This window comes from Maniola hyperantus, chromosome 10, assembly GCF_902806685.2.
Source record: "Maniola hyperantus chromosome 10, iAphHyp1.2, whole genome shotgun sequence".
Taxonomy (NCBI): Eukaryota; Metazoa; Arthropoda; class Insecta; order Lepidoptera; family Nymphalidae; genus Maniola; species Maniola hyperantus.
Genome location: NC_048545.1, coordinates 6,712,824 through 6,740,776, shown reverse-complemented (window position 1 = coordinate 6,740,776; position 27,953 = coordinate 6,712,824). Strand labels below are relative to the sequence as shown.

Genomic DNA, 27,953 nt, shown 5'->3' with positions numbered 1-27,953 from the left:
TGAGGCTACGCGGCCTGTGCAATGTGCATGCTCAGTGTTCGTACACAGGAAAAGAGTAGAGGAGGATACTCAATTTATTTGGTAAGATGAACTTTGGTCAGTAACCTAGACGCCTTCAGTTTTTATTGAAACAAGTAATTTTTTCTATGTACCTACATTTTTTGCTGACAAGTGCACCCCCTTGCACCCGGCTGCCGGCCTCCATGGGTATGGCAATTTCATTAAACCCATACCTCTGTTTCTCGGTTCATCATCGGTTTCTATTGGGGTTTTCTTTCACGGCTTATTGTGATGTCTAGCTTGGAAATAAAATTAGGTATAATAATATGTTGGTACGGAATCTTAAAAGAGCGAGACCCAACTCGCATTCGGCCGGTTTTCAAAGGAATTAAAAAGTTGTCAATTAGGTATAAAGAGCTCATCAATACAGCTTAGAGGTCAGGTTAACATTGTGTTATGTAGCTTTTGGCCCGGTCACCGGTGTGCACTGGCCACTGAATCTTGAACATTGCGCGCTTGGCTGTCCCCGAAAGAGCACGCGAGTGGCGCGGTTTTACGTAACCTCGGCCAAGTGCGAGTCGTATTGATTTATATATGAGACTATCGTCAATGTGTCATTGGTCCCGGTTGGACTTTTGTGAATATCCTAGTCCCCCTGACGCAGTGTCAGTTCAGAATGTTTTGTGATCGTTAACATTAATTAGGAAGTCATACAATTTTTCACGATGACCCCAAAAGTTTTTCGAAATCTGCCAGTAGTGTTTGTATCCTTACTTACAGTCATAGGTAAGACAGTTTTTACCGTTATTTTTAAGGGCCCATCATGAAACTAATTTTTAAGTAAAATGTGTGAAGAAGGTAGTAAGTATACTTACTTATGTGAGTTTGTTTGTTCCACCAAAACTTCTAAACAAGTAAGTAGGTACCTACTTACTTACTTCAACAGATTTCTATGTAACTATGGGGTGTTACATTGGAATCCTTATAATATCATCCCGAGTGACATGGCATACATTTTTCGTAAATTTCGTAAATTAAATAATATGGTGGACTTATGGTGGATGTACCTATAGCGCCATTGTCAAATGTGAAAAGTTTTGTAGGTATATTATGTTTTTAATTTGTTTAAGACTTGTTTTGTCATGTATCTAGCTATACCTAGCTACGTATAGTACGCAACAGGTGGAGAAGGCAATCAGGGTGGGGACGCCCCGCACACCCGCACATCCCCCATGCTAACCCGGTATGGGATAGCGCGGGTGACGTGCGGGTGTGCGGGGCGCCCACCGCCTGTTACCCCGATTACCATCTCGACCTGTCGCGTACTACATGTATAAGTACTTAATTGTTTTTGATTATTTATTAACATCTAAGTTTAGATTTGTAAAATTTGATTTATGGATTTCGTGGTGGTTAACAATAGGCTTATTGCCGTCGTCTCTCGGTACACAATAAGTACAGTGAATAATATACAGTACCTACCCTTCTCACATTTTTGGCTTGGTTCTGGCTTTTTAATTTATATAGGTATTACATCTGATACTTTGCAATACAGACCAAAATGACTTTCGCATCAGTGTGTAGAAATAAAGTTATAGTGTAGCGACTACTCTGGTAGCGATCATTAGCCCGCTTCCATCTTAGACTCCATCATCACTTACAACTAGGTGAGATTGCAGTCAAGGGCTAACTTGTATCCTAATAAAAAAAAAAGTTGTGGCCGAAGTGGTCCCTTGGCATGTCGGCCGCGATAGCCCGAGGACTGCAGGTTCAAATCTCATCATAGCTCTTTATTTTATTAAATTTTACCTCCGAAGTGATGCACCTATTTTCTGTGGGCATAATCCAGGAGCTAGTAGACAAAACCTACACCTAATAGTTATAAAGCTTTGATCGAAATCACACAGCACAGCTTTAGGCCGTTAGGCTTGAAAATAAGTTCAAGGTTGCTCTAATTAAGTGCGATTATAACTATCAATTTATATTTAGTGTTCCGTATATACGTTATTCAGCCATGTCAATAACAGTAAATGTTGCCTACTATAAGTTACAGCCATGCCAAAAAAACAGCCATACACAGTTAATATTTAAGAAACTACATAGGTATTAAGCATTCATCATCATCATGATCAACCCATCACCGGTTCACTACAGAGCGCGGGTCTCCTCTCAGAGTGAGAAGGGTTTTGGCCATAGTCTACCACGCTGACCATGTGCGGATTGGTAGACTTCACACACATTATGGAGAACTCTCAGGCATGTAGGTTTCCTCACAATGTTTTCCTTCACAGTTATGTGCGTTTTAATTAATATTTAATTAATTAAAACGCACATAGCTCCGATATGTGCGTCCATCCATACTCCATACTAATATTATGAATGCGAAAGTGTGTTTGTCGATCCGTCTGTCTGGCTGTCTGCCTGTCTGCTAGCTTTTCACGGCCCTTCTGCTTAACCAATTTCATTGAAATTTGGTGCAGAAATAGCTTTCATCCCGAGGAAGGATAGACTACTTTAGATACCGAAAAATCAAAGAGTTCCCACGGGATTAAAAAACACCTAATTCCATGCGGATGAAGTCGCGGGCATCATCTAGTATAAAATAATAATACATTAGGCATTTGTGTAAAGCCACATACACAATAAAATAAGTATGTTCATTAATATTTATGGCACATTAGAAATTTGAATAATACCACTCAACTGTCTAAAATAGGTAGGTAGGTACATTCTGAAGCTTCGTCGTCTTAACCGTGAAGGAATTTCCATAAGCCTCTGATATGATGATGATAATGATGAATATAATGTTCGTAGGAGGATCTCAAGATGGTACGCGTGTGAAGCGCCTGCGAGCTGGCAGCGCGGCCGTGCAGGAGCCGGCGCAAGCGCTGGACGCGCCTGAACCAGAACCCAACACCGCGCCTGCGCCCATCGCCTTCATACACCCATCTGTCAAGGAGTATCTCGAGCTTGGGATGGCTATACCTGGTAAGAATACTTTTCATTTATTTATTCGGACCAGAAAGTACCTAACACTAAAAAGAAAATGATAAGAAGTGGAGCGCAAAGCACTTATCTCTACCAGTAACCCTTGGCAACGGGAGAGGTTATGAAGGAAAAGGCTAAGCGACAACAAAGATAGAAGGTGCAATTTATGTAAATGCATTTGTATTATAAAATATATTATATTATGTATATACATAATAGGTATAGCTTACGTCAACATCAATCAATCAATAGGTACTTATAATAAAACTGTAACAGGTCAAATTCTGTACATTGAAGATATTTTGAAATTTTTTTTTCGAGGGCACTCTATAATCGATACTGAACACAAAACTGTAATTTTTTTCATTTTTGTCTGTCTGTCTGTCTGTATCACGGCCGCGCATCACGCTGAAACTACTGAATGGATTCCAATGAATCTTGGTACGATTTGAGGTCATACTATGAGGAAGAATATAGGATACTTTTTATCCCGAAATTCAGCATGGTTCCCGTAGGAGAGGGGATGAAAGTTAAAATGTATACTGAGTTGTAATTCATTAACGCGTAGTCCGATTTCATTCATTCTTTTTTTGTTAGAAAGGGGATATTTTAAAAATTGTTCCGTAAATATTTCAAGGTAATCGGTTTTTAACCGACTGTCAAAAATGAGGTGGTTCTTTTTTCTACATCGATTTTTTCGAGGTTTCTGGACAGATTTGCAATTTTTTTTTTAAATCAACAAAAAAAGTTTTCGTGGTGGTCACATAAAAAATTCTGGATTCAACTCCTTAATCCTGATGCTGCAGGGTTACTGCCCGCCTGAGTTATCAAGATTCAGGAAGTGTTCATAGTGAATTCATATTGTAGGTACCAAGCAACGACTTTATTCTCAGACTTCAAGTCTCAACTCCTCAACCCTAATGATGTAGGGTACAGCACTCCTAAACTATAATGTTTCAGGAACTGCGGATGATGCAAAATTATTTTAGGTACCAAGCATAGGCTACATCATTGAACTTCGGATCCTAACTCCTCAATCCTGATGCTGCAAAGTACTGAAGTCCTAAATCGTGGGGATTTTAGAATTTCTGATAGTGAATTGATATTTTTAAAAAAATTAAAAAATTTGAATCGACTGTTAGGCGGAACGAAGTTCGCAGGGTCAGCTAGTAGATAATATTTTTACAACATACATTATTACATAAATACTTACACTAAGTATCATAATAATATATTAGGTAATTTAAAAAAATACTTGTTCATCGTTACTACATAATAATAATAACTAAGTTATTATACTTAAAAGTTAATACACAAATTATAATTATAAACATAATCAAGGACAATAACATTATAGGTAACATTCAGTATATAGATAGAAGCGCTTCTGATTGCAATAAAGCCTTAAGCCACTGTTTGGCATAAGTACTAAAGGAATCGAAGAAACATCGATCTTTAGAAGGAGACAGCAGATTTGTAGAGCACTGTCTCGGTCGTTTAGACCGTCAAAGCGTCATATGTGGTCATATGGGTATGAGTGACAGAGACAACGCTCTACAAAGATGAAATGTAGTTCTAAAGGCCGATGTTCATCACTTTCGGCCGCGTACTGTAACTGCTACTGTGGACTGCTATAAGGGGTAGGTACATACCTACTCCAATATAGGTACAGTAAAATAGCGATATCAGCGCAATTGAATCTAAATTTCTTTTAAAAGTACCTAAAATATTGACGACCAATTATTTAGGGTTAGAGCTTTTGTTTGATGTTGAGCCCGAACTTGCTCTAATAGATCCAGTTCAAAATACGAGTTTTAACCAAGTAGGCTAAGTATAGTTACAAGGTCGTCTGGGATGGTTTTTATTTTTCTTGTAAAGATAGGTATAGTACGCGACCGATTGAGATGGCAATCGGGGTATGAGGAGGGTACGTCCCGTACACCCGCACGCCCACACGCCACCCGCGCTCGCCCGCACCGGGTTAGCGCGGGAGTTGTGCGGGTGTACGGGACGTCCCCTCCCCGATTGCCATTTCGAACTGTCGCGTACTATACTTAGGTACCTACATAAATTATAGATGTTTGTATCGTACGAGTATATTTGTAGTTAATATAGTATGATACAAAACATCCAAAAGGATTTTATACCTACCTAAACGATTTTTTATTTTAATGTGTCTAAGTAGTAAAAATACCAGTTTGAGGTCAACACGTAAGGGTCACACACACTACCTATAATTTTATTTTCTTAGACAAAACACACTTCGATAATCGAGGATGATTCTTTAAATTAATTGATCTGATATTTCGTCCAAGGATATTATGTTTAATTGATTGCCTTTGATCTTTATTTTTTTGCCCTCTTATGCATCCTTAATTTATATTATTATTTCTCGAATATTAAGTCACTCTCCGTCTTTATCTATATCCATGCAAAAAGTCACGTCAATCCGTTTCACCGTTGCGACGTGATTAACGGACAAACCAACAAACCAACAAAGCCATAAACCAACAAACAAACACGCTTTCGCATTTATAATAAGGGTACTGATTAATTTAAAAGTGACGTGGTCATCATGGTTACAACACTTAAATTGTTTATAACCACCTAGGTACTAAATCTAAAACAAAAAAAAAGTAACTAGTATGTAGACAATATACCTACCTACCCCAGCTTCGCACGGGACATTTTGAACAATCATCAAAACAAAATTAAACTATACGTAGGTATAACCTTTCACTTGAATACTTATTTATCTATTGGCAAACGAAAACCGCACTAAAACCCGTTGCGTAGGTACAAAAGATCTAAGCGACAAGAGTATTTACAGACAGCGGGATGCGACTTTATTTTATATCTACTACCTACTACTATGTAGGGATATCAGAAACTTTAGTCGGATTACTCATGTTCGATGATTTAATAATAATTTGTGAGAAGATCAGCGTGCATCCGTCGAGAAGCCATTATTACGTCATTGTAACCGTCTGATTCCATCTACTAACACAAAAGTTCTATAATTTTTTCATTTATTTAATTACAATTCGTCATCATAGGTAGTTTTTAGGTAGGTAGCCGTTTAGATACCTACTGAGGTACTCACCGTAGACCGCGATTTTTTTTGTTGTACTAAAATCTAAAACACATCTTATATAATAACTAGCTTATGCTCGCGACTTCGTCCGCGTGGAGTACCTACACAAATTTCAAACCGAAGTCGCGACTAACTGACTGATCCATCAACGCACAGCTCAAACTACTGGACGGTTCGGGTTCAAATTTGGCATGCAGATAGCTATCATGATGTAGGCATCCGCTAATAAAGGATTTTTGAAAATTCCACCCCTAAGGGGGTGACCTATTTCACCCCCTTAGGGTTTGAAGTTTGTGTAGTCCACGCGGACGAAGTCGCAGGCATAAGCTAGTGTAAATACCTATGTAATTATTTTTGTTCACTAAGAAACATCCATTAGAAGTAATGCAATATTTTTGTTTGCATTTGCAATTAAATAGACATTAGTGTATTACATTTATCAACGAATTAGTGTAGAGTAAGTAGAGTGTAAAGCAACAAAAAGTACAGTACGCGGCAGAAAATAATGTACATCGACATTTAGAAGGAGATAGCGGATTTGTCGAGCACTGTCTCTGTCGTTGAGACCGACAAAACGTCATAGGTATGAGTGACAGAGACGCTCTACAAAGCAGAAATGTCGTTCTAAAGGTCGATGTACATTATTTTCTGCCGCGTACTGTGATTGGTATGCTTGTTGTTTGCGAGTCCAAGATGATGACACTATCTTTACTGATCTTGAAAAAAGTAACACCCAGTTACTTAACAAGGTTCACACGGTGTGACTCATTACACTGAACTTTATACCTATCACGGATACCTAATTACCTACTATTAGGATTGTTATTGTAGACCCGTATACAAAGTTTGTGATGTAAGTAAACATTTGTATTTATCTTATGCTAGCTGTCAGCCGCTAATTTGTCTGCATTCAGGTAGATACCTATTTGTAGAGAGAGAGAGAGCCAGCGCATGCCAGACCTTTGTTATTTTATAAAAGATGAAAGTTTCTCTTCGTATTGCCCCCAACACAGCTAGAAACGATCCGCGACTCGTGGTAACCTCCTGCCAGAAACCCTTAACTTTTAAAGGCGTCTGGCAGGGGGCTGCCACCGGCTAGGACACTATAAGTGTCTGGCAATGCATGACGTGGGTTCTTATACTATTTCGAAGAAAATATAAAATATTACACTTTGTACTTTGACGTTTTGGAAGGTTTCTACACCTTTATTACCTGTATCTACCATGATCCAAACTTCATAGTCGTGAATCGTTCCTCCCTGTGTTGGAGACAATACGCACTAGAAACTTTCAGCTTTTATAAAATAACGAAGGTCTGGCATGCGCAGGCTGCTAGTCCAAAAAACTCATCGTTATTTTTTCTTTCATTCATTAGTTCAATTAAATTTCGCAGCAAAGAACAATGAAACTTTCAGCTTTGACTAGTAAAGTTACTTTTTCGGCAATGTTTTGTTTATTAATAAGTATGTAGGTAACTATATTTAATAAGTAATTGTTTTGTAATAAATTTATGACAATCAAGCGTAAAATTTTACCAATTCTGAATAAATAATTTGAGTTTGAGTTCGAGTTTGACTGTTTTTTGCCAAAATACTTAAATATTAAAAAAAAATTATAAAGCTGGTAGTTAATAGGTTTAATTCTTACGTTAGTAGAAGAATTGTTCTACTACGTATATCGATGGTTAAAAGTGTGTACCACATACCTACCTACGTGTAGTTTACAGCCTTGCTGTGCCGAGGCTTCGCTTTGAGGCTCGAGCTTAGATCTTAATTGTGCTAACAATGGCCCATTATGAACGTAATGATTGTGCCGTTTTGGTACACCATTGTATCTGATTGTGCAATCTAGTAAATCTTATATTAAAATAGATCAAGGAATATAAAAATTAATACCTATCAGACTTATTTAGGTTAGACCTATATCGTGTCTATCTGCGTTTTTAACTAAACTACTAGTACTAACTAGCTTTAGCCTACAACTACTAAAACTTTGCAGCTTCGTCCGCGGTACATATATTATAATTTACAGCCTATATCACTAGGGGACTATGTACCTATATAGCTATGTATTAGAAAATATTTTTTGAAATCCGTAGAGTAGTTTCGGAGATTACCTCCAACATCCGAACTTACAAACTTTACTTCTTTATAATATTGTCAAAAACTCAAAGTCAAACCACGTCAAACTCAAAGCATTAATTCAAAGTAGGTACCATTGTACACTTTTTGACTGTCAATTGTTCCAAATGCTCCCAGGTCTGAGAAGAGCCCACAACAAACTAAAAAAAAAACTGAAAAGTACCTATTTGAGAACGAATCGAATACCTCAACTATCATTAACATTTTAATATGAAACTCAAGTTACAATTGATTAACGATTGTATGTTTACATTAATTGCACTCACATGAACTGAATCGCAACGTCACGTATATAAAAAGGCCCTAATGAGTGGGTTACAAAAGAATTTCAAGTTCATTGCAACATTAACACTAAGTATTTCAAACGAACCCGTCGAAAATGCATCAGCCGTTACCGACAAATACTTATATGCTTATAGGCGCTTGCGTGCCGAAGTGTAGACTGTATAGAATGCTATTAGGAAATCACTAACCAGTAGTTTATTGGCAACGTGCACAATATGTTGGCGACGAGTAAATAGGTCGTCAGTTTGTGGACTAAGAACCAGAGCGTGCCAGACCTTCGTTATTTTATAAAAGCTGAAAGTTTCCCTGCGTATTGTCCTCAACACTGGGAGGAACGTTTGATTGGACCATGTGTTTTTGGATCATGGTGGCTTTGGGAGATAACGGGTAATAAAGGCGTAAAAATCTTACGTCAAAGTATAAAGTCTAATTTTTTTAATTTTCTTTGGAATAGTACCTATTAGAAATCACGTCATGCATTGTCAGACACTAAGTGTCGTGGCAACCGTCTGCCAGACATCCTTAAACTTTTGAACGTTCTTCCCAGTGTTGGGGACAATACGCAGAAAAACTTTCAGCTTTTATAAAATAACGAAGATCTGGCACGCGCTGGCTCTCTCTCTATTATTATTGGAATGTCTGATTAGTAGTCTAGTCCATCAAGGGAATCGAAACCTATAGGGTAGGTACTACCCGTACTACCCGTGCAGGTAGCATTGTCTTATAGCTCAAGTACCTACCTAAAGGGAAAAATACAGAAATCCTGATATTGTGGTTGATTGTGGTGATTTGTGTAAAAATTAAAAAAAAAATTCTTGTACGACACCACGGAATCCTTCGTTTGCGAGTTCGACCCCCACTTGGCCGGTTTTTATCCATAAAATACCTAATGCTTATTTTACATACCTTATGATATGACGATTTCGAAGTGGCGCAAGACACACAATATGAGTCCATGAGTTACTTTTGGTTTGGGAGGTCAAGATCCTCTTTAGTTAACTGAGGCGACGACGTTTGTAAAAGTACTTAAGTCTTTTTTACATGATAATAAGTCCCCTATGGATATGAGCAGTAAATAACTGACTGTTGGATACCATTCAAGTATACCTACCTTTTGATCAATCTGCAACGTTGTTGCTTTGCTACTACACGCTGCTACGTGCTGCTACTGTCATGACGGTGCACAACCTTTTCAACATTCAAGATGCATTCATACCTTAGAAGTGGCAAAGGCTCACGTTTTACGTAACTCATAAATAAATATAAGTACTTAAATACAGCGTATAGTCTTATTTGCAACGTAGCTACTTAATTTAGGTAAGTATTTCATACCTTTTGTATTATTCGTTCTTACTTATCTTTTTTTATGCAGGCAAGTGATGATGCAGCTTAAGAGCGCGTTTGCCTAGACACTATACAATTGATTATAGACTTTTCAATAAGTATATTCTTGGAAAAACTTTATAATTAAGTAGATAAGTATTTACAAAAGTGGCTGTCATAATCTAAATACAAGAAATATAAATAAGCACGCTTCTAGGCTAAGTAAACTTGGTAATTCATATAACTACTTACAAAGTTGAAAGTTTTCATAAAACCCAAACTTATTTCAAAATCATAAACGGGTATTCAAAGGATTATTTTAATGATAAGAAATCTTGGGACAGCTTTGATAGTTCGAATAAGTTTTAAGTGATATTGTGATTTCTTTAATTGTAGGTACTAAAAACATTTACAATAAAGAGAAAAAGAAAGTAAAAGTGGACAGTGAAGCACTTTTCTCTATGAGAGATGTATGTATGTATGTATATACTTTATTGCACCACAGAAACACAAATGACAGGTTACAAAAAGAAATCTTAATAAGTAGGTACAAAAAGGCGGTCTTATCGCTAAATAGCGATCTCTTCCAGACAACCTTAACGCTAGGGAAAAAACGAACAAATGGACAATGGGAGAGATCTCTACCAGTGACCCTTATTTAATGTGTGTGTGTAACATATAACCAGCTGAGTTTTGTTTTGGGCTTCTTCTCAGACCAGGGTGCGTTTGGAATCCTCGTAGCTTTAGTTATAAATTTACGTAATTAGTTATCATCATTAACATCATTTATCTCACAAATTCAAAAATTGACAATTAAAAAGTGTTCAATGGTAGGTAGGTACCTAAAACCTATCTTCTCTATAAAAATCCTAAATGATGAACCTACCTACCTAAATGAATCGCCGAAATGTATGTACATGCATAGCTTCGACTACACATTGTCAGGACAAGTTTTGTATGAAAGATTTTTTTTGGAAAATCCACGAGAAAAGACAGTTATATTTTTTGAATACGTGAATGTTTTAACTTTGACTTCTATAAGAAGTACATATATGGGTATCTGGTATGGGTTAACAATTTGACCAATGTGTCGCGCGACGCCCTTATTTGCTAAACACTAATTGTTATGACACGCGTATCTTAGATAATGCTGTTTTGAGCAAATCGCCCTGACATTCTCAATGAGCTTGAGGTCGGTGTGAAGGCATTCATGTGTGTCCTATAGTACTGTACCTACAGCTTAACGACCGAGGTGCGTGCTGTAGAAATGCCGCTATTTACCTATTACATTTTGTAATTATATTCCTAAAGTGCAAATTTCAAATCTATACTTAATTTCATAGATGTGAATGTTTAGCTTTCTACTTTAGTTCTAGCTTTTCACGGCCCATTAGTTTAACCAATTTGGACGAAAGGTCATCTTCTAGCTCTCTATTACTTAGCTTTACAGGCTTAGTTGCAGGGGAAATGGGTACTAATAATGATGAAAGATGCCTAATTTTTTTTACAGTTGGTACTGCCAATATAAGGTATTTTAGCTATAGTTCAATAAGGTATTTTATTCATATTGAAAATTGAAATAAGTAGGTAAGGTCATAACATTATGCCTTCCATTTTCCATTTCTTTAATGATCTTAGGTAATAGTTACCTACTTACTAAGGTAATTGAAAGTGTCTTCATTTTATTTTATATTTCTATTATACTGGTTGTAATACATAATTAGAACGCTAGAAAAAATGAAGGCAGGACATAGTACTGATGATTATTGATAAGATAACACAAAATAAAACGCGAAAAAATGAAAAAAAAAGTCCGCTATTTTTTAAAAGTTTTTAAAAGCAATGTATTGCAAATAAAACATCTGACTGACGCTAGAGGTGAACGAACGCTGCGTATGGATAGGTAGCGCGGGTCAGTGCCGAGTCGGAAGCGGGGCAAACCCTGAGTTTTGCACGCTATACATTGCGAGTTCGAAAAATCTAAATCACTAAAATTACAAGATGAAGCAAATGGTTGTTGGCATTGGATTGTGTTTAGGTAGCAAAAAATAACGCTAAGTTTTTGCTATGATTCTGGTTAAACTCTGTATATTATGCATATCAAATTTCACCCGAGCGAAGCTGGGCGGATCAGCTACAAATAATTAAGTAATAAGTTAGCTGAAGTGGTGACATTGTTTTTCTTGACACTGAATATGGCTATACAATAAAAATCCTCGAATAAATCCAGTCCACCTTGCTATGTACAATCCGATCGTGACACTCATAATTACTATTTCCTTTTGTCACGTAACTTTTGCCAGAAAAACAATAAGGTCTCAACAAATTATGCGGTTCGTTCTCGGATAATAAACGCTTGGCATAACCTGAACAACAGTGTTTCTGTTGAATGAAAGGCGTGTTACAATGGTGCGCTTTTCACACACAAAATTGCATTATTGGCATAAGTAATAAGTTGTTTGATTATTATGAACTGGCTTTTACCCGCGACTTCGTTCGCGTTGCACATATTCCAAACCCCTATTTCACACCCTTAAATTTTCTAAAATCCTTTCATAGTGGATACCTACATCATAATAGCTATGTGCATGTCAAATTTCAGCGCAATCCGTCCAGAAGTTTGAGCTGTGCGTTAATAGATCAGTTAATCAGCCAGTCAGTCAACTTTTCCTTTTACATATTTAATTATCTGTTTTTGCTGACCTTGCGTTGTTGTTATTTCGTGATTACGACCAATCTCATAAGTATCTATTATAAATGTGAAAGTGAGTCTGTCTGTCTGTTACCTTTTCATGACCCATAACCAATTTTGGCGAAACTTAGTACAAATAGCGTGCATCCCGGAGGCGGACATAAGGCTAGACATTTTTTTATCTCTGAAAACAAAAAGTTCCCACGGGATTTTAAAAACCTAAATCTACGCGGACGAGATCGCCAGATTTAGATCTAGTTTCACATATTACTTACCTATAGGAAAATATAACTTCATGAGACCAATAATTATTTATCTATGACTTCATGTATTTTATTAAAGTTTAAATATAATAATATATTTCACACGTTACGTCACGTTGATCAACTTTTGCTCTCAAGGGTACAAGTTTTTGTTTTACCATGTCAATGAAATTGAATTTTCAATAAATATTAAGATGACCTTTACATCTTAAGATATAAATCTTAGCCGCACCTAAGATTCATCATTCTCCGAAATATTAATCTGCACCATTTATAAAACTAGAAATACTAGTTTTGCCAATGATGATGCTATTATATAGGTATTAGGTACTAGCAGCTGCTCGCGATTTCGTCCGCTTGGACTACACAAATTTCAAAACCCTATTTTATCCCCTTAGGTTGTGTTTTCAAAAATCCTTTCTTAGCGGATGCCTATATAAATAAATAAATAATGCGTCCAGTAGTTGGAGTTTTATATACAGGTCTAATTATACCTATACCTACAGATTAATTAATAGATAATATTGTGTAAAAAAGAAGTAGATATCCATTAGAATATTACTTACTAGTATTAAATATTACTTACCTAGCTAACCCGGTGCGGGATAGCGCGGGTGACATGCGGGATGCGGGTTGTGCGGGGCGTCCCGCGTCCCCCCGCCTCATACCCCAATTGACAGTTCGAGATGTCGCATACTAGGTAGAGCTGAGGTAGAGGCGTAATTATCATATCATATCACATATACATCATACATATTATCTATAGAAACTTGGGATTTTACACGTAATGGGCTTTCTTATTAATATAGACCTCATTAAGAAAGAATTTTCTTAAATTACACCGAGAGAAGCCAGAGCGGGTCAACTACATAGTTGTTTATAATATCCGTGGATAGAATCATGTTATTTATTAAAAATGTTGCACGCTGTTATTATTGCACATATTTTATACAAAACGGGGAGCTATTAAAATGTGATAATTATGCATAGTGATGAGAGATTGGTCGTAGAAGTGAACAAAAATGTATGATTAGCAGTTGTCGACAGTATCTAATTAACTACTTACTCCACATACTTACCGTGATTTACCACCAAAATATTCTTGATCGTGTAGATTGTAGTATAATACACACAAGTCATACTATACCTATCTACAAAAGTGGAAGATTTTTTATATTTAAGGTAATTTTTAGCATAATTTACAACTGGATGACGCGGGACTTTGTCCGCCTGAATATAGGTTTATTAAAAATCCCGCAAAAATTCTTTAATTTTTCGGCAATAAAAGTAGTCTGCATTAATTTAGAGTATTTAAGCTATTTCCATTCCAAATTTCATCCAAATCGGTTCTGTCATTTTGGCGTGAAGGAGTACCTAACAACGTTCAAATTTTCACATTTTTAATATTATTAGGATAGGGTTAGTATTTTTTAAAAACAGTTTACTTAGTAGAGTCAATAGGAAAATATCTTCCATAACGCGAACTTATTCATATCATCATCATCATCATACCCACTGCCCGGTCCAATACTGAGGGCAGCTGTCTCCTCTCAGAATAAGATAGGTCTGGGCTATGGTCAAGTACGGATTGTTAGATTCACACATTTTTGAGAACATTATAGAGAACTCGTTCATGCAGATTTTCTCACAATGCCTTCCTAGTTCCTTCACCTTAAACCAAGTGATATTTAATTGCTTAAAACGCACATAATTCCAAAAAGGTAAAGGTACGTATCCGGGATTGAAAGTCCGACCTCCCGAATAGGAAACGCGACGTACTCACGGCTCTACGGGAACTTATTGCCGTGGATCAGTTAGGTATATTAAACTACCGATACTTACTAAATCCTATTGTAATACGTAGCAAGTCCTGTTCTAGTAATTAGCACAGTGTGCAACAATCCATACTAATATTATAAATGCGAAAGTGTGTCTGTCTGTCTGCCCGTCTGTCTGTCTGTCTGATTTGGATGGAATTTGGTACAGAGTTAGCTTACATCCCGAGGATGGACATAGGCTTTTTATCTCGGTAAATTAAAGAGTTCCCACGGGATCCTTAAAAGCCCATCCGCTTAGCCAATTTATATGAAATATTTGGTACAGAGGTAGCTTACGTCCCGGAAATTGACATAGGCAACTTTCTATCCCAGAAAAGCAAAGAGTTCCCCTGGGATTTTTAAAAACCTAAATGCACGCGGACGAAGTCGCGGGCATCATGTAATAAGTATTAATCACACTGTCTCGCAGAATTGAAATCCAATGGCAAACTTAGATATTCACCGTAGAGACACGTCTGGCCATGCAAGCTTGCGCCATAGCATTTATAACTGAGTTGCGACATACCTACAACCCAACAAGTTTAATAACGACAGAGATAATCCCATTCTTATCCACCGATCTAACATAGGTAATTTAAATTTATGCTGGACTAGCAAGTCAGGTGCGGTCTTGCTATTATTTGCAAAATATATTTAAGATTGGTAGAACGTAAGGTAAGTAGGTAGGTATGATGAACTTAGTTTAGTTTTCTAGTAGGTACTTAATAGGTAATTATATTACAATTGCGAAATTGTGTTTGTTTTGTCCGGTTTGTCCTTCAATCACACCGCAACGCAGCAACGGATCGGCGTGATTTTTCGCACGGATATAGTTAAAGACCCAGGTTTTTAACTGTAGTACACATAGGCTAACTTTTATCCCGAAAAATCAAAGAGTTCCCACGGGATTAAATAAACCCAAATTCACGCCGACGAAGTCGCGGGCATCAGCTAGATCAACATATTTTTTTAAATTCGATTATGATAATCAACCCAATCCGTTGTAAATCTTGTGAAAATGTAGTGGAACAAGCATTAACACAGCATGCAACAAAGTTTTTGTAACTTATCTCTACTCTTTATTTTTATCTTAGAAGGTCAAAAGGTTCAAATAATATTCTAAATTACCTACGTTAATATTTTTTTGTAGGTAGGTATAAGTAGAGATTGTAAGTAGGTAAGCACGCTATTATAATTTATTTTGCATGTTAATTAATATGAATAGGCTACAACCACATGAGTAGATATTTAAGTTTAAACTAGACGATGCCCTTCGTCTGCGTGGATTTAGGTTTTTTAAAAACTTAACTCTTTAATTTTCTGGGACAAAAAGTAGAATTTGTCCTTCCCCGGGATGTATCCTAACTCTGTACCAGATTTCATTAGAATCGCTCAAACTTTTGGGCCGTGAAAAGCTAGCAAACAGACAGACACACATTGGCATTTACAATATTATTAACTATGGATGAAATCTAAAAATAAACAATCAATTTTCTAATAGCTAGGTAATACATTCTTTACCTAATCGACAACGATCAATATTCTCTTTTAGGAATCTTCCAATCGAATGGAAATACGAAATCTTTACTTATAGAGTCGCATGGACCTTTTAAAATCTTGAGTCATTTGCATACAGGTCAAGCTTGTTTTTATTATTGAAGATGGTCTTTACCTACCTGCGATTCCTATTATTAGCCTGAAAGATTTGTTGTTGAAATCTTGTAGGTACTATTATAAATTTATATTTAGGATTAGGATTAGGATTAGGATTAGGATTTAGGATAACGATAAGGATTTTTGTCTGTAGGTATGTTTTCAAATCTGATAGAAAAATCATTGGCTGATTTTCAAAATAAGTAATAAGTATTAAGTATTATAACTAACATCATTCTTGGTACATCTATCGCGAGAACATGGCAATACATAATATTTTAATGTAACATTTCAATAAGGTTACTAGGGCAGGGCAACACAGCATGGAAGTTGGAACCTATCGCTATTAAGGATTGTATAGTTACTTTAATAATTACTAGCTGATGCCCGCGACTTTGTCCAGGTGGATTAAGGTTTTTAAAAATCCTAGGATCTTTTAGTCTAGTCATTACCAAACTTTATTCACGTTTAATTATTTTACTTAAAGTTTCGTCAGCTCCCCTCTCGATGTCTATATTTTCCTAAGGAAATTACCTACTTGTCACAAACAAACAAAGATATAATAAGTACATTGCGCAAATATAGTAGTACGTACCTACGTACGAACGTTTATAACCTTGTCGTGTAACATAACATACGTTAAAGCTATTGCAAAATAATTTATTTGGTACACGCACTGAATATCACTAGATTAAGATTTTACTTTTCGAATCTCCTATCAATTCATATTATAAATGCGAAAGAGTGTCTGTCTGTCTGCTAGCTTTTCATCCGTTTAACCAATTTTGACGAAAGGCACAGCGATAGCTTGTATCCCAGGCGGTCCCTGGTTCCATAGGCTAAATCTACGCGGACGAAGTCGCGGGCGTCATCTAGTTTAATATAAAAGCATATCAGATTCAGTCAGTTCTTTAGATATTTTTTTTTCTTCAATTTAATCTTTGAAGTTTCATCAGAATGTCTTTTATTTATACTGTTTTCTCTTTCTTTGTCTCCACTAAAAATAATTCAAATCCAGGTATCCTATAATATCTATAATCCTACAGGTAGATTACAAAAGGAAACTTATTTCAATGTCAATGTTAATAAAAAGGTAGGTATAAATTATCATGTCACTGGTTTCGGTGCCTCATCTCAAATTATTACATAAACGTGGAGTATCTGACCTTGTTTTTGTCAGTCCTCGCTCACCTTACGCGTTGTCGGGTCATTTTTCTTATGTATTTTATTTACCTGCTGCTAATGAACGCCAGTTGAATATAAGATTTTTTAAAGTATTTTTTTATTGTTTTTCTACGGTTTTATAGGTAGGTATTATATTTTTTATATGAATTAAATAGGTATAATGTATTCAAATAAGAAAAAAAGATGTTCTGACTTCGGATTGAATAATAAATCTAAAGCCGAGTTTGATAACAAAAACTTAAAAACCGATTCGGCATTATTTTAATAACTAGTTATACATATGTAACGATCCCAACCAACAAGCCATCGGGTTCACGCGGCAAGCGCAGTAAGACAATGGAAACGCTGTCGAGGCATTCTCGGTAGCGCGACCACCAAAGCCGCCGCCGAACAATGGCAAAAGGTGGAAAATAACCAGCAGTCCCCAACTCGACTCTGTTAGCATAAGTCTATTTTCTAGTTTGATTATTATTAAAGTATAGTTTTGAATCTTTCGCCTTTTTTAAAAATATAAACTCGAAGCTCCCAAACTTCACTAACTACATGCAGAGATATCAACATAAAATAATAAATAATAAATAATAAATAATAAACGAACGATGCGAAATCGATTCATCGTAAGACGTTTTACCTACATGCTGTTTTCGTAATAATATGATTAGAACGTAGTGTTGATATACTCTTTGGATATAATTTGCAATGTCTTGCACCTTTCTAGTAGTAAGTACGTGTCAGTATGGTCAATACACTCGTAATATTTGCTATTTATTAATTTTATATCACGACTAGTAGCGATAAAATATTATGTTCCACTAGATGCGGCCCGCTTCATAGTAACAACATGTTCTAACGAACATCCGCAGGTTAAGTACGAATCTCGCGACAGGCGTAAATCTCGCGATCATTGCTGTCAAACGTCACACGTAACAGCAACTACAGAGAGACAGCAATAGCCACAAAGCGAAATAAGAAGAAGAATAAGAGAGACATCAGTCGAGCTCTAGTTCAGTTTCTATCGGACAATCTATGAACAGTGTCGTGTTGCTGTCGCTACTGCAACTGTCAAACATAATCCGCTTTAGACACAGTCCATTTGTAAAAATTAAAGTTGCGCGATAACTCTAAATTCCACTATCTACTATCCATGTTATCATATTATTTGAGTAGGTGTATATGTAGATTTAGTACCTATAATCTGTTTTTACTTATCTATGTTTGTAAAAACGGACTTCGCTAAACTGGATGACAATTGACAGGATAAGAGTGCGGACATCGATTTTCGTCGGAACATCTTGTAACTATGAAGCACTCCATCTAGTGAAACATTTATATCGCTGTAACTAATTTTTACTATCAGCTTCTTTTGCGAGAAATTCGTGTCAAGCTTTCATCAGGTTCCATTTATCCGATTTCGAACAAACTTTGCGAATATGTAAGACTAACTACAATAAGCTTTCAAACTGCAAAAGTTTTTTCTCAATCCGTCATTATACTTAGTATTTACTATATTATTACAATACTGTATATAATATATTATGTGTGCAGTAAAGATTTCTAAATAAAACAAGTGTATTGTATGATTTGTGCACAAACAATTTATTTTAAAAAACTGTAACAACTTCATGGTAAGTATATAGTAGAGATGATACATATTTTATCAGAGTAGCCTGATACCCTACTTCTATGTCAAATCAATCTACTTACAGCCACCGATTATATTACGAAGTAGTATTATACGTTGCACTCTGCGACTTTTTAACTATAAACTGCGATATAATAGGATACATGAAAGGTGTTATATCATGCTTAGCGTGCTCTCTGAGCATCAAAAAATAAATTATAAAAGGTATGTATTAGTCGAAATATTACATTTTATTAAAGCAGTCTACTCTAGTCTATTTCTATCTTAAATCAAGCGACAACCTATCGCTGATTACACTACCAGTAGGTATTATACGTTGCACTCTGCAACCTTTTAACGGTGAACTACGAGTATACATTTAAGAGTTATATCATGATGCTTAGCGTGCTCTCTGAGTCATTAAAGGAAAGTAATAAATGGGTAATGGCAGAATCTAGTAACACTACAGCCGTGCCAGTGATCCATTACTGACTTAGGCCAACATTCACAAACAAAATTAATCAAAATCATACACTGTTGCAATTTGGAACTAGGTCACATAACCCTAGTAAATTTGTTTCATATACTTTAAGACAGTTAAAAAATATAAGCATCGCAATAAAATTTAAACCTCTACTAAATCTGCATTTTTAATATAATTATTTATAGCAGTTCGCATTGGTAATAAAAAAAATATAATTCGCAAGATACAGCCTGTTGACCTAGCCTACCAGTGTGTGAACAACTACAATATATAAGTAGTCAATCCTTGTTAATTTAAATAGACTTTGTTTCGCATTCAATTTTTTTAATGACATTACAAATTAGCCCTTGACTGCAATCTCACTTAGTGGTAAGTGATGATGCAGTCCAAGATGATAGCGGGCTAACTTGCCACAAGGGGTGTGGTAGTTATTTATTACACACGTTACCCCTTATAGCTTTCTAAACGCCATCGTATCGGAACGCTAAATTGTTTGGCGTCAAGGCTTTGCCGGTTGGGCAGTACCTAGAAACGGCCGTAGCCTGGGAGTCAGACCAGAGACAATTAAGAAATTATATTTATTTACTCCCAAATTGCCCCTGCTGGATATCGAACCTGGGACCTCAGATTTGTAAGACCACAGCACTCACCACTGCACAAGGGAGGTCGTTAAAAATAGTATTATTAATCAATCAAAGCTTAAATCAAAATAAGCTCAAATATAAAGAAAATCAAATAGCAGTTGCCGTTTAACCTGGGATAAACTGACAAGTTTAGAAACCTTGCAAAATATTATGATGATGAATGTATTTGATGACAGATGATAAATATGTGTTTGGTTTCTGAATACTTTGTACTTTCAATTCACAACAGGATTTATGTCATTGGGCGAGTTGGACTAAACACAATCGGTTGTTAGTAAGCAAGGGTCAAAGGTGGTAGAATTGCTGCAGGCTCTGTGAGTGTCAAAACATCAACTTCTACTATTATTTCTCGATCGAGTGAGTTTTGTAGCTGTTATTTTACTGACCAAAATTGTGCGTGTCTTTTATTTCATAAATCAGGTTATTTTAATTAGATCAATATAATATTTAACAGATTCAAATTACCTTTTCCGTGATATACCTAGTAATTCCCACAAACAAAATTAATTATAATAATTCAGGAACAAAACCTCCGTATAATTTTTCACTATGTATTAAATTCATATTTATATTTATTCTTCGATTTAGGCTGATTATTAAAGGGCTTACAAAAGTCAAGATCGTAAACTTCAATACATACAGTAAATAAATCTACAATATTAAGTTATTAAAACTTATGTGTTAGTTAGGTGGACGGACGACATCAGACGATGTCGCAGGGAGCCGCCTGGATACAGATCCAGGCGGCGCAAGACAGTGGCGTGTGGAAGTCCCTACTAGAGACCTATGTCCAGCAGTGGACGTCTATTGGTTGATGATGATGATGAAGTTATTAAAATAGGTACTCATGTAACACATAATTTTAATGTCAGAAAATAGCTAAATATTATTAAAATATATTATTATTACTGTTAAGTGTAACAGGTACACAAGTATAGAATTTTTATCCTATCCATTAAATATATACATAATATAGAGATCGATAGCTACAGAATCGAAAACCGATCGTAATCTATTTGACCGGTGAAAGTGGTTCTGCAGCAAACTTTCATTATCGTCAAGATAGCCAGTAGGTATGCTATTATGCGTATCCGGAGCGACTGACAATTATTGAAGTCAACGTCCCCTAATAGAAGAAATTATTTTGTTCCTGCATTTTGGTACTGTAGATTATAATAGAGCTTCAAGTTTAAATTTAAAATACACTTAGTATACTTAATATCAAAAATAATTAAAAGTAATACTTATATAAGTAAAACTATAAACATAAAAAATTTAAAGATTTATAAGACGTTATCTTATACTTACTCGTACTTTTATACAAAAGACATCAACGCGCTCATAGTTTTTGAAGTGAAAACTTCTTTAGGCGCGCTGGGTGATTTTGGGATGTGTCGCGGGACTTCAAGGTCGCGTCACCGACATGCTAACGCTAATAGTGCTCAAGTGCCGATATAATAAACTAATATTAAAGGTTTTAAGTTGCAAATTATGAAATTTACCCACCCACCTATTAATTTGGAAATCCAAAAAAACATTGTTATTTCATAGTTTTGAGGTTTTACTCTTTTAGCAGTCCTCTACTGTCTCTACTGACTCATTATGTTATGGAAGTTGGATCTTTTTACTCCGTATCTAATAATGTAATAAGGTAGTTAAATAAAGATGTTTAAAATAACAATCACATGCCAATTATTCAAATTATTACGTGACGAAGGTTACAATGAGGTAAATATCCTATTCGTTGTGAGGTCGTACAATTTAGAATATATGCTAAGTGGCATAAATTTAATCATATACAAGTGACATAATTTTGTTTCCGTTTATAAAATAAAGCGGATAATCAGGAAAAAGCAGTTTTTTGAGATTTTTTCTTAATGACATTTTTATTTATTTACTAGATGATGCCCGAAACTTCATTCATGTGGATATAGGTAGGTTTTTAAAAATTCCGTGGGAACTCTTTTAGTGTCCGGGTTAAAAAGTAACCTATGTGTTAATCCAGTGTTAATCTATTGCCAAATCATTCCAAATTTCAGCCAAATCCGTCTATATAGTAGATTTTGCGTGAAAAAGTAACAAACATACACACATACACACACATTTACATACAAAAGTTCGTCTTTATAATATATATAAAGCAGTGTGATTTTCATAATAAGTAATTTTATTAAAAGTCCCGCAAATTGCTAATGCTCGTGGCCGCCATTTTAGTGACGTCAGCACTAGACTGAAGTTTCGAGCTGATGGTATATTTTTATTTCGGCTGACGTCAAAATGACGTCATTTCGATGTTAATGAGACATGGTCCCAGCGCAATAGCAGTTTGCGGGACTTATAAAAACAAAATTGACGAGTATTTACTAAAAATTAAAATTCTACTTTTCAGGTAAACCGGGAACAGACTACCCAATACTAGGAGCGGTTCCATATACCAACTTCTATTGTGATGAGCAGCCTTATCCAGGCTTCTTTGCTGATATGGAGACCCGTTGCCAAGGTAATAATAATAATGATTATTCCAGATTAAAGTGAATTATACTAAAAGTTACCTACCTAAACTTAAATAGAGAATTATTAAGAATAGGATACACTAGTTTTTATTCATAGTGCGAAACCTTGAATAAGCACTTGTACACTATTGAACCGATTTTATTAAAAGAAAATCCGTCACCATTATAGCAATTGATATTAAATGATTGCATAAAACGCACATAAATCGGAAAAGTTTGAATCGCCCGGGATCGAACCTCGGACCCCATTAATAGAACGCCGAAGTCTTAATCACCAGGCTGTCACCGCTTCTATTAATAAATCAATGATTGATTAATATTACCGTTAACAAACAAAAGCTAATGATATTCGAGTTTCGATGGTAAAATGTAGGTCAGATCATTAAAAAAATTACCGAACAACCTTGACATAATATTATTTAGTAACGATGCGGATTATATTTCACGATTTATTATAATAATTAAGCATACATATTAAATTGAAATACGCTGGAAATTTTAGTTTTTGAGATGTGGAGAGAGCACTTCAAAGCACCGCGTACCTACGTATATACGTAGGTAGTCTTACCTATATTAAAATCACTACCTGCTCGAAGTACCATACAAAATATTAATTATTTATTAAAATATTTGCACATTGAGTGGTGCCACTAGTAATAAAATATGGGTAAATACTAAATGTAATGGCACAAAGTAGTCCTGACGCTTAGTTGGAGAGGAAAGGGGAATATTAGTCATTTAACATGGCTAATATTCTTTTTTTTTTTAAAGTACTGGTACTAGCAATAATAAGCAAATACATATTATATTAAATAATAAATAAATAAATAATAAATCTTTATTTGTTCCAATTACAACTTTGCTTAAAATTACCCTCGACCCCCAAACTAGGTTAACACGTTGCGTGCGGTACCGGTCAACGTCGACTTGTATGTGACTTTCAGCTGGTGCGGCGACTAGTTGTTGTGTTTTTTCCTGTGGTGCGGGGGCACTTTTACTATGAAACCTTGTGAGTAGGTAAGAGATAAATATATATTTTTAATTTCCTCCTCAAACCCTAGCATTTTAAACTATTTAATCTGTACAAGTCACATTTGTCTGGTTAGCACCAGAAGGAAAAAAAATTTGCTGTGTGCGGTGCCAGTCATATGCGGCTTGTACGTACGTGTCTGGTATAGCACCACGGGAACAGGCGAAACACCTTCAGTGAGCGATAGTGCATTCAAGAAGCAGTACGTATATCGATTATTATGGTATTATCATTTTCGCGGAAAAAAATAGGTATTAAATTATAATTGTGTGTGTGACTAATCATGAAACGGTCACGTCGGATGCTGCAACTTGTTACTGATGAAAACAATGATGATTGCTGGGCAGCAAAAAATCCAAAACAATAGACCATTAACAATATCTCCATCAAATAAGAAAATCCGAGTTTTAAATACGATATTTTTATAATTATAATTTTCCTTTGTCCTAATGATAAAAAAGAATCACCATATAACTTAATTATATTATTTACCGTGAATTCATTATTAAAAATATAAAATTGTTCGAATTGAAATTTTTATTAGTCATATTTTAGTAAGAATATCACTTTCATTTCCTTGTAATCTAAATGGAAAGCAAAGTAAATAACTGGGGCATAAAATTGCCTGTTTTATGCACTTGTTATACAAATTACTAATATATTATGTAGTTTTCACTAATTATAAAATAAAAGTATAACATCGATATTTTTATTTTAATAACAGTCCCATCACTAATTGTCAGTCGATACTTCTTATGTTGCTAGTTCTGCAGGCGCTCCACCAGGTAAAATTGTCTGGGATTTTAAAAACCTTATATTTTCTAAAATACATGCTATACGCTAAAGCTAAGTCACATCATGATAGTTTGACTCATATACTATCTTCTAATAATATTAAAATGGTCTTACTTAGGTTTTTTGAGGAAATAAAGCCTTGATAATGGAGGTGTATGTACAAATCGTTTATATCTGGTAACGCACTAGATTTTAGTCAATGTACCAGTCAGATTTTCCTTGTAACGCACTGCGAGTAAGACAGGGAAATATTACGCCGCATTGAACGTGTTAACCCGTGTCATGGGGGTCATATTAATAAGTACAATAATTCTGTTATAATTTTAAGCGGCGCGGCGCAGCTTTTCGAGCTAGAGGCACTCTATCTACTGATTTGTGAAAACGTGGATGTAAAGTCTTTCAGTTTTGTGGTTAAAGTTTCCAAAAAGTCAGATACAATATAGACACTGTATACTATATTGTTTCAATTTTTACTTTTTGTAGAGGTTTTTTTTACTGCACGAATTTTAATTGCAGGGTAGCTCTACTACCATTAGAGTAGGATTCATAATTTATCATGTCAAGCCTTGATTAATTGGGAAGCTTTTTGTGAACCATTTTCGGTATGTGACCTTGTTCTGAGACGATTAGGATGTAAATGACCTTATGCCTTAAAGCTCCTGAGGTCAAGTAATGATCGCGGAGAATCGCGGAAGCGAGCGTATAAATAAATCATAGTGCATCGTAAAATGTTAGATCGGGCGTGAGATCCTTTTAAAATATTTATCATCCATTTTTCTTAATCTGTAATCATTTGATGTCTGTACGAACTTTTAAACCGGTCAAATGCGTGTTAAAACTTACTGTGATCACGCGGTTGGGCACCGTTGTGATCGTAAGAGATCTCGGAGCCTCCCAATATGCGTTGAGGGTGGTCACCGATGGGGTTTGAGTAGGAAAAAAAAGATTTTCTATTACGGAGTAGGTACCTAGCAAAGTTATTTAGCTAACATTTTATTTTGTGAATGGCTTCAATGGAAATGTCCAAGTTCCAAGGGTTGTTTTCACAAAATAATTTGTTAAACAAAATAATGTACATACTAACCATTATTACTACATTGGAATTCGGTTTCGCGCGGCAATTTAGCTGAATTAGGTAAATAAATAATAATTTAGTGCAACACGAAGAATTTGATTTTAAATGTGAGCAAATGACATTTCCAAATTGGTCTTGTGTTTAGATACATATGAGATATTATCATAAAGATGTTCTGGATTATTATAATTCTGAAAGTCATTAGTATTATTAATAGTAATTTTATTGATAGCGGCTATAATAAAAAGATGAGGAAGCGTTAGGAGATTCAATAACTAGCAATAATTGCGAAACAGGTCTTAAGTTTAAGAGGAAGAGATGAGACGTAATATTTTATGTTTTTTACAGTTTGAAGTATAATATTTTATCGCAACTTTATAAACGGTTAGAATTTCGTAATTGACTCACTACGAGTATGTCGTTTAAATAATTTACATTACCTACATCCGTAACTGGTATGGTTTAGAAAGATAGTCTCCGGTAATTTTCAAGATTCCTAAAATATATATGACAAATAAGCAGCTAATGTGTTATGTTGCATTTGCAATTTTATTCATGTAGAATATCATATAGTAGAGTTTTTTAGATATTAAAGTATGCAGATACTATAATCGTAGTCTGCATTCGATCATGCATGTAATTGCGTAGCACACTTGCAACATGCAAGACTTTGAAATGCGTTCCCCCCATGTGTCGACCTCTTAAGTGTAAAGGAATGGTCTTCTCATTCTGAGAGGAGACCCGTGCTCAATAGTGGGCCGGCGGCGATGGGTTGATGCCTGATTGTGATACTTTTGAAAACTAATGTATATCTATTTTTAATTTCCAGCATGGCACTACTGCGATATAGACGGTCGGCAAGCTTCCTTCCTGTGCCCCAACGGCACAATATTCTCCCAGGGAGTGGCGTCCTGCGACTGGTGGTTCAACGTGCACTGCGCGCTGTCGCCTGCGCTGTACCCTCTGAACGCGCGCCTGTACCGCTGGAGGAAGAAGCAACGCAGACCACAACCGCACAGGGTCATAGATAAGAAACTGGTTGATGAAATATTTTTGTAAAATTCTTCTCAAGGATCTCTTTCTTGAATTCTTGTTTTGTTAAATCTGAATATCTTTTAGACTGCATATCTACTAGCAGAGACCTTGGAAAATGAAGCGTTGCTTTTTTCATATACAAATGTATTCTAAAATTATCCATACTTAGGAAGATAGAGGTGCTGGGTTATAAAAAATTATTATCCTGCATCTCCTTAAAATTACCTATACCAGGGAAATATTATTCTTTAAATGGAAAATCCATCCTAAATTCAAGCTGTAGATAATTATAAAATAAAGAGTAGAGCAGATAACAGTTTAGTGATGGGATAGGAAATGAAAAAATAGCTGGTAGTTTTTACTACCAAAAGGTAATGTAAATAAATAGAAAGAAGATTCTGTGCCGTGGTCGTGATCTATCATAATCTTGATAATATTCAATCTTCAATCAAAATAATTGTCACCGAATTTGGACATGATACAGATCGCTGCAAGAGTGAACTAGAGTGAGGGAACTCTCGTTTGATTCTGAATCGACGATATGTCAAATATTAGCTTATGGGTGACGTGAAATCATAGAAAAATAGATGCAAATTCGATGCGTAAATCTGTCTTTGCTTGGAACGGTCAAATCATGAAGTTTGCTATAGTCCGTACAAAATGACTTTTCACGCGCCATTTTAACTCTATCAACTCGTTAGGGTCAACTGTCATGTTAAAAGTACGGTTGACCTTTAAAATAAGGTCTAAAATCGTACTTTTGACATGAAAATTGAAACATAAAGTTAAAATGGCACGTAAGAATACATTTTTACTACTTGAAAATATACACTAGGTATTTGGAGTCTTGAATTTTGATTTAGATTGATACTTTTCTATGAGCCATAATATAGGTAAGTATATTGTTGATGTTAGGACAGTCAATATGATTTTTTGTAAATATAAAAAATACTTGCTTAGAATTAAAATAGAAATTATATGTTAACTAATAAAGTGATGTGGAATAGTGTACAGCTTATTATTAGATTACTTTGTTCGACCCATGTTCGACCCATACCTATAGTAAGCGAGACGCCCCGCACAGCCCCTGCGCTAACCCGGTGCGGGTGACGTGCGGGTGTATGTGGCGTCCCCCACCTCAAACCCCGATTGCCATCTCGCATCTCGACCTGTCGCGTACAATAGGTAACTCGCCATAACATAAGCGTGCGTGCCTACCCGCGGCACGGTTATGACAGTCTCTGTGTTTAAAAAATTCGTAAAAATATAAGATGGCTCAAAAAAGCCTTGAAAATTTGATAAAAGAGTTGCAAAA

The 27,953-nt window shown here is 35.6% G+C and overlaps 1 protein-coding gene across 1 annotated transcript; it reads left to right on the top strand.

The window, feature by feature from the left end:
* Window positions 1-478: 478 nt before the first annotated feature.
* Window positions 479-27,639, top strand: LOC117985764 (uncharacterized). The gene is made up of 4 exons (XM_034972548.2): window positions 479-786; window positions 2,815-2,988; window positions 22,580-22,690; window positions 26,433-27,639. The coding sequence occupies exons 1-4, from the start codon at window positions 726-728 to the stop codon at window positions 26,660-26,662; spliced, it is 576 nt and encodes a 191-aa protein (XP_034828439.1). The 5' UTR covers window positions 479-725; the 3' UTR covers window positions 26,663-27,639.
* Window positions 27,640-27,953: the final 314 nt, after the last annotated feature.

What these genes read in the sequence shown, in the direction of transcription:
- LOC117985764 (XM_034972548.2), top strand. Translation starts at nt 726, where the DNA reads ATGACCCCAAAAGTTTTTCGAAATCTGCCAGTAGTGTTTGTATCCTTA. An exon ending in GCTTGGGATGGCTATACCTG is followed by an intron (nt 2,989 to 22,579) that starts GTAAGAATACTT and finishes TCTACTTTTCAG; the next exon opens with GTAAACCGGGAACAGACTAC. An exon ending in TATGGAGACCCGTTGCCAAG is followed by an intron (nt 22,691 to 26,432) that starts GTAATAATAATA and finishes TTTAATTTCCAG; the next exon opens with CATGGCACTACTGCGATATA.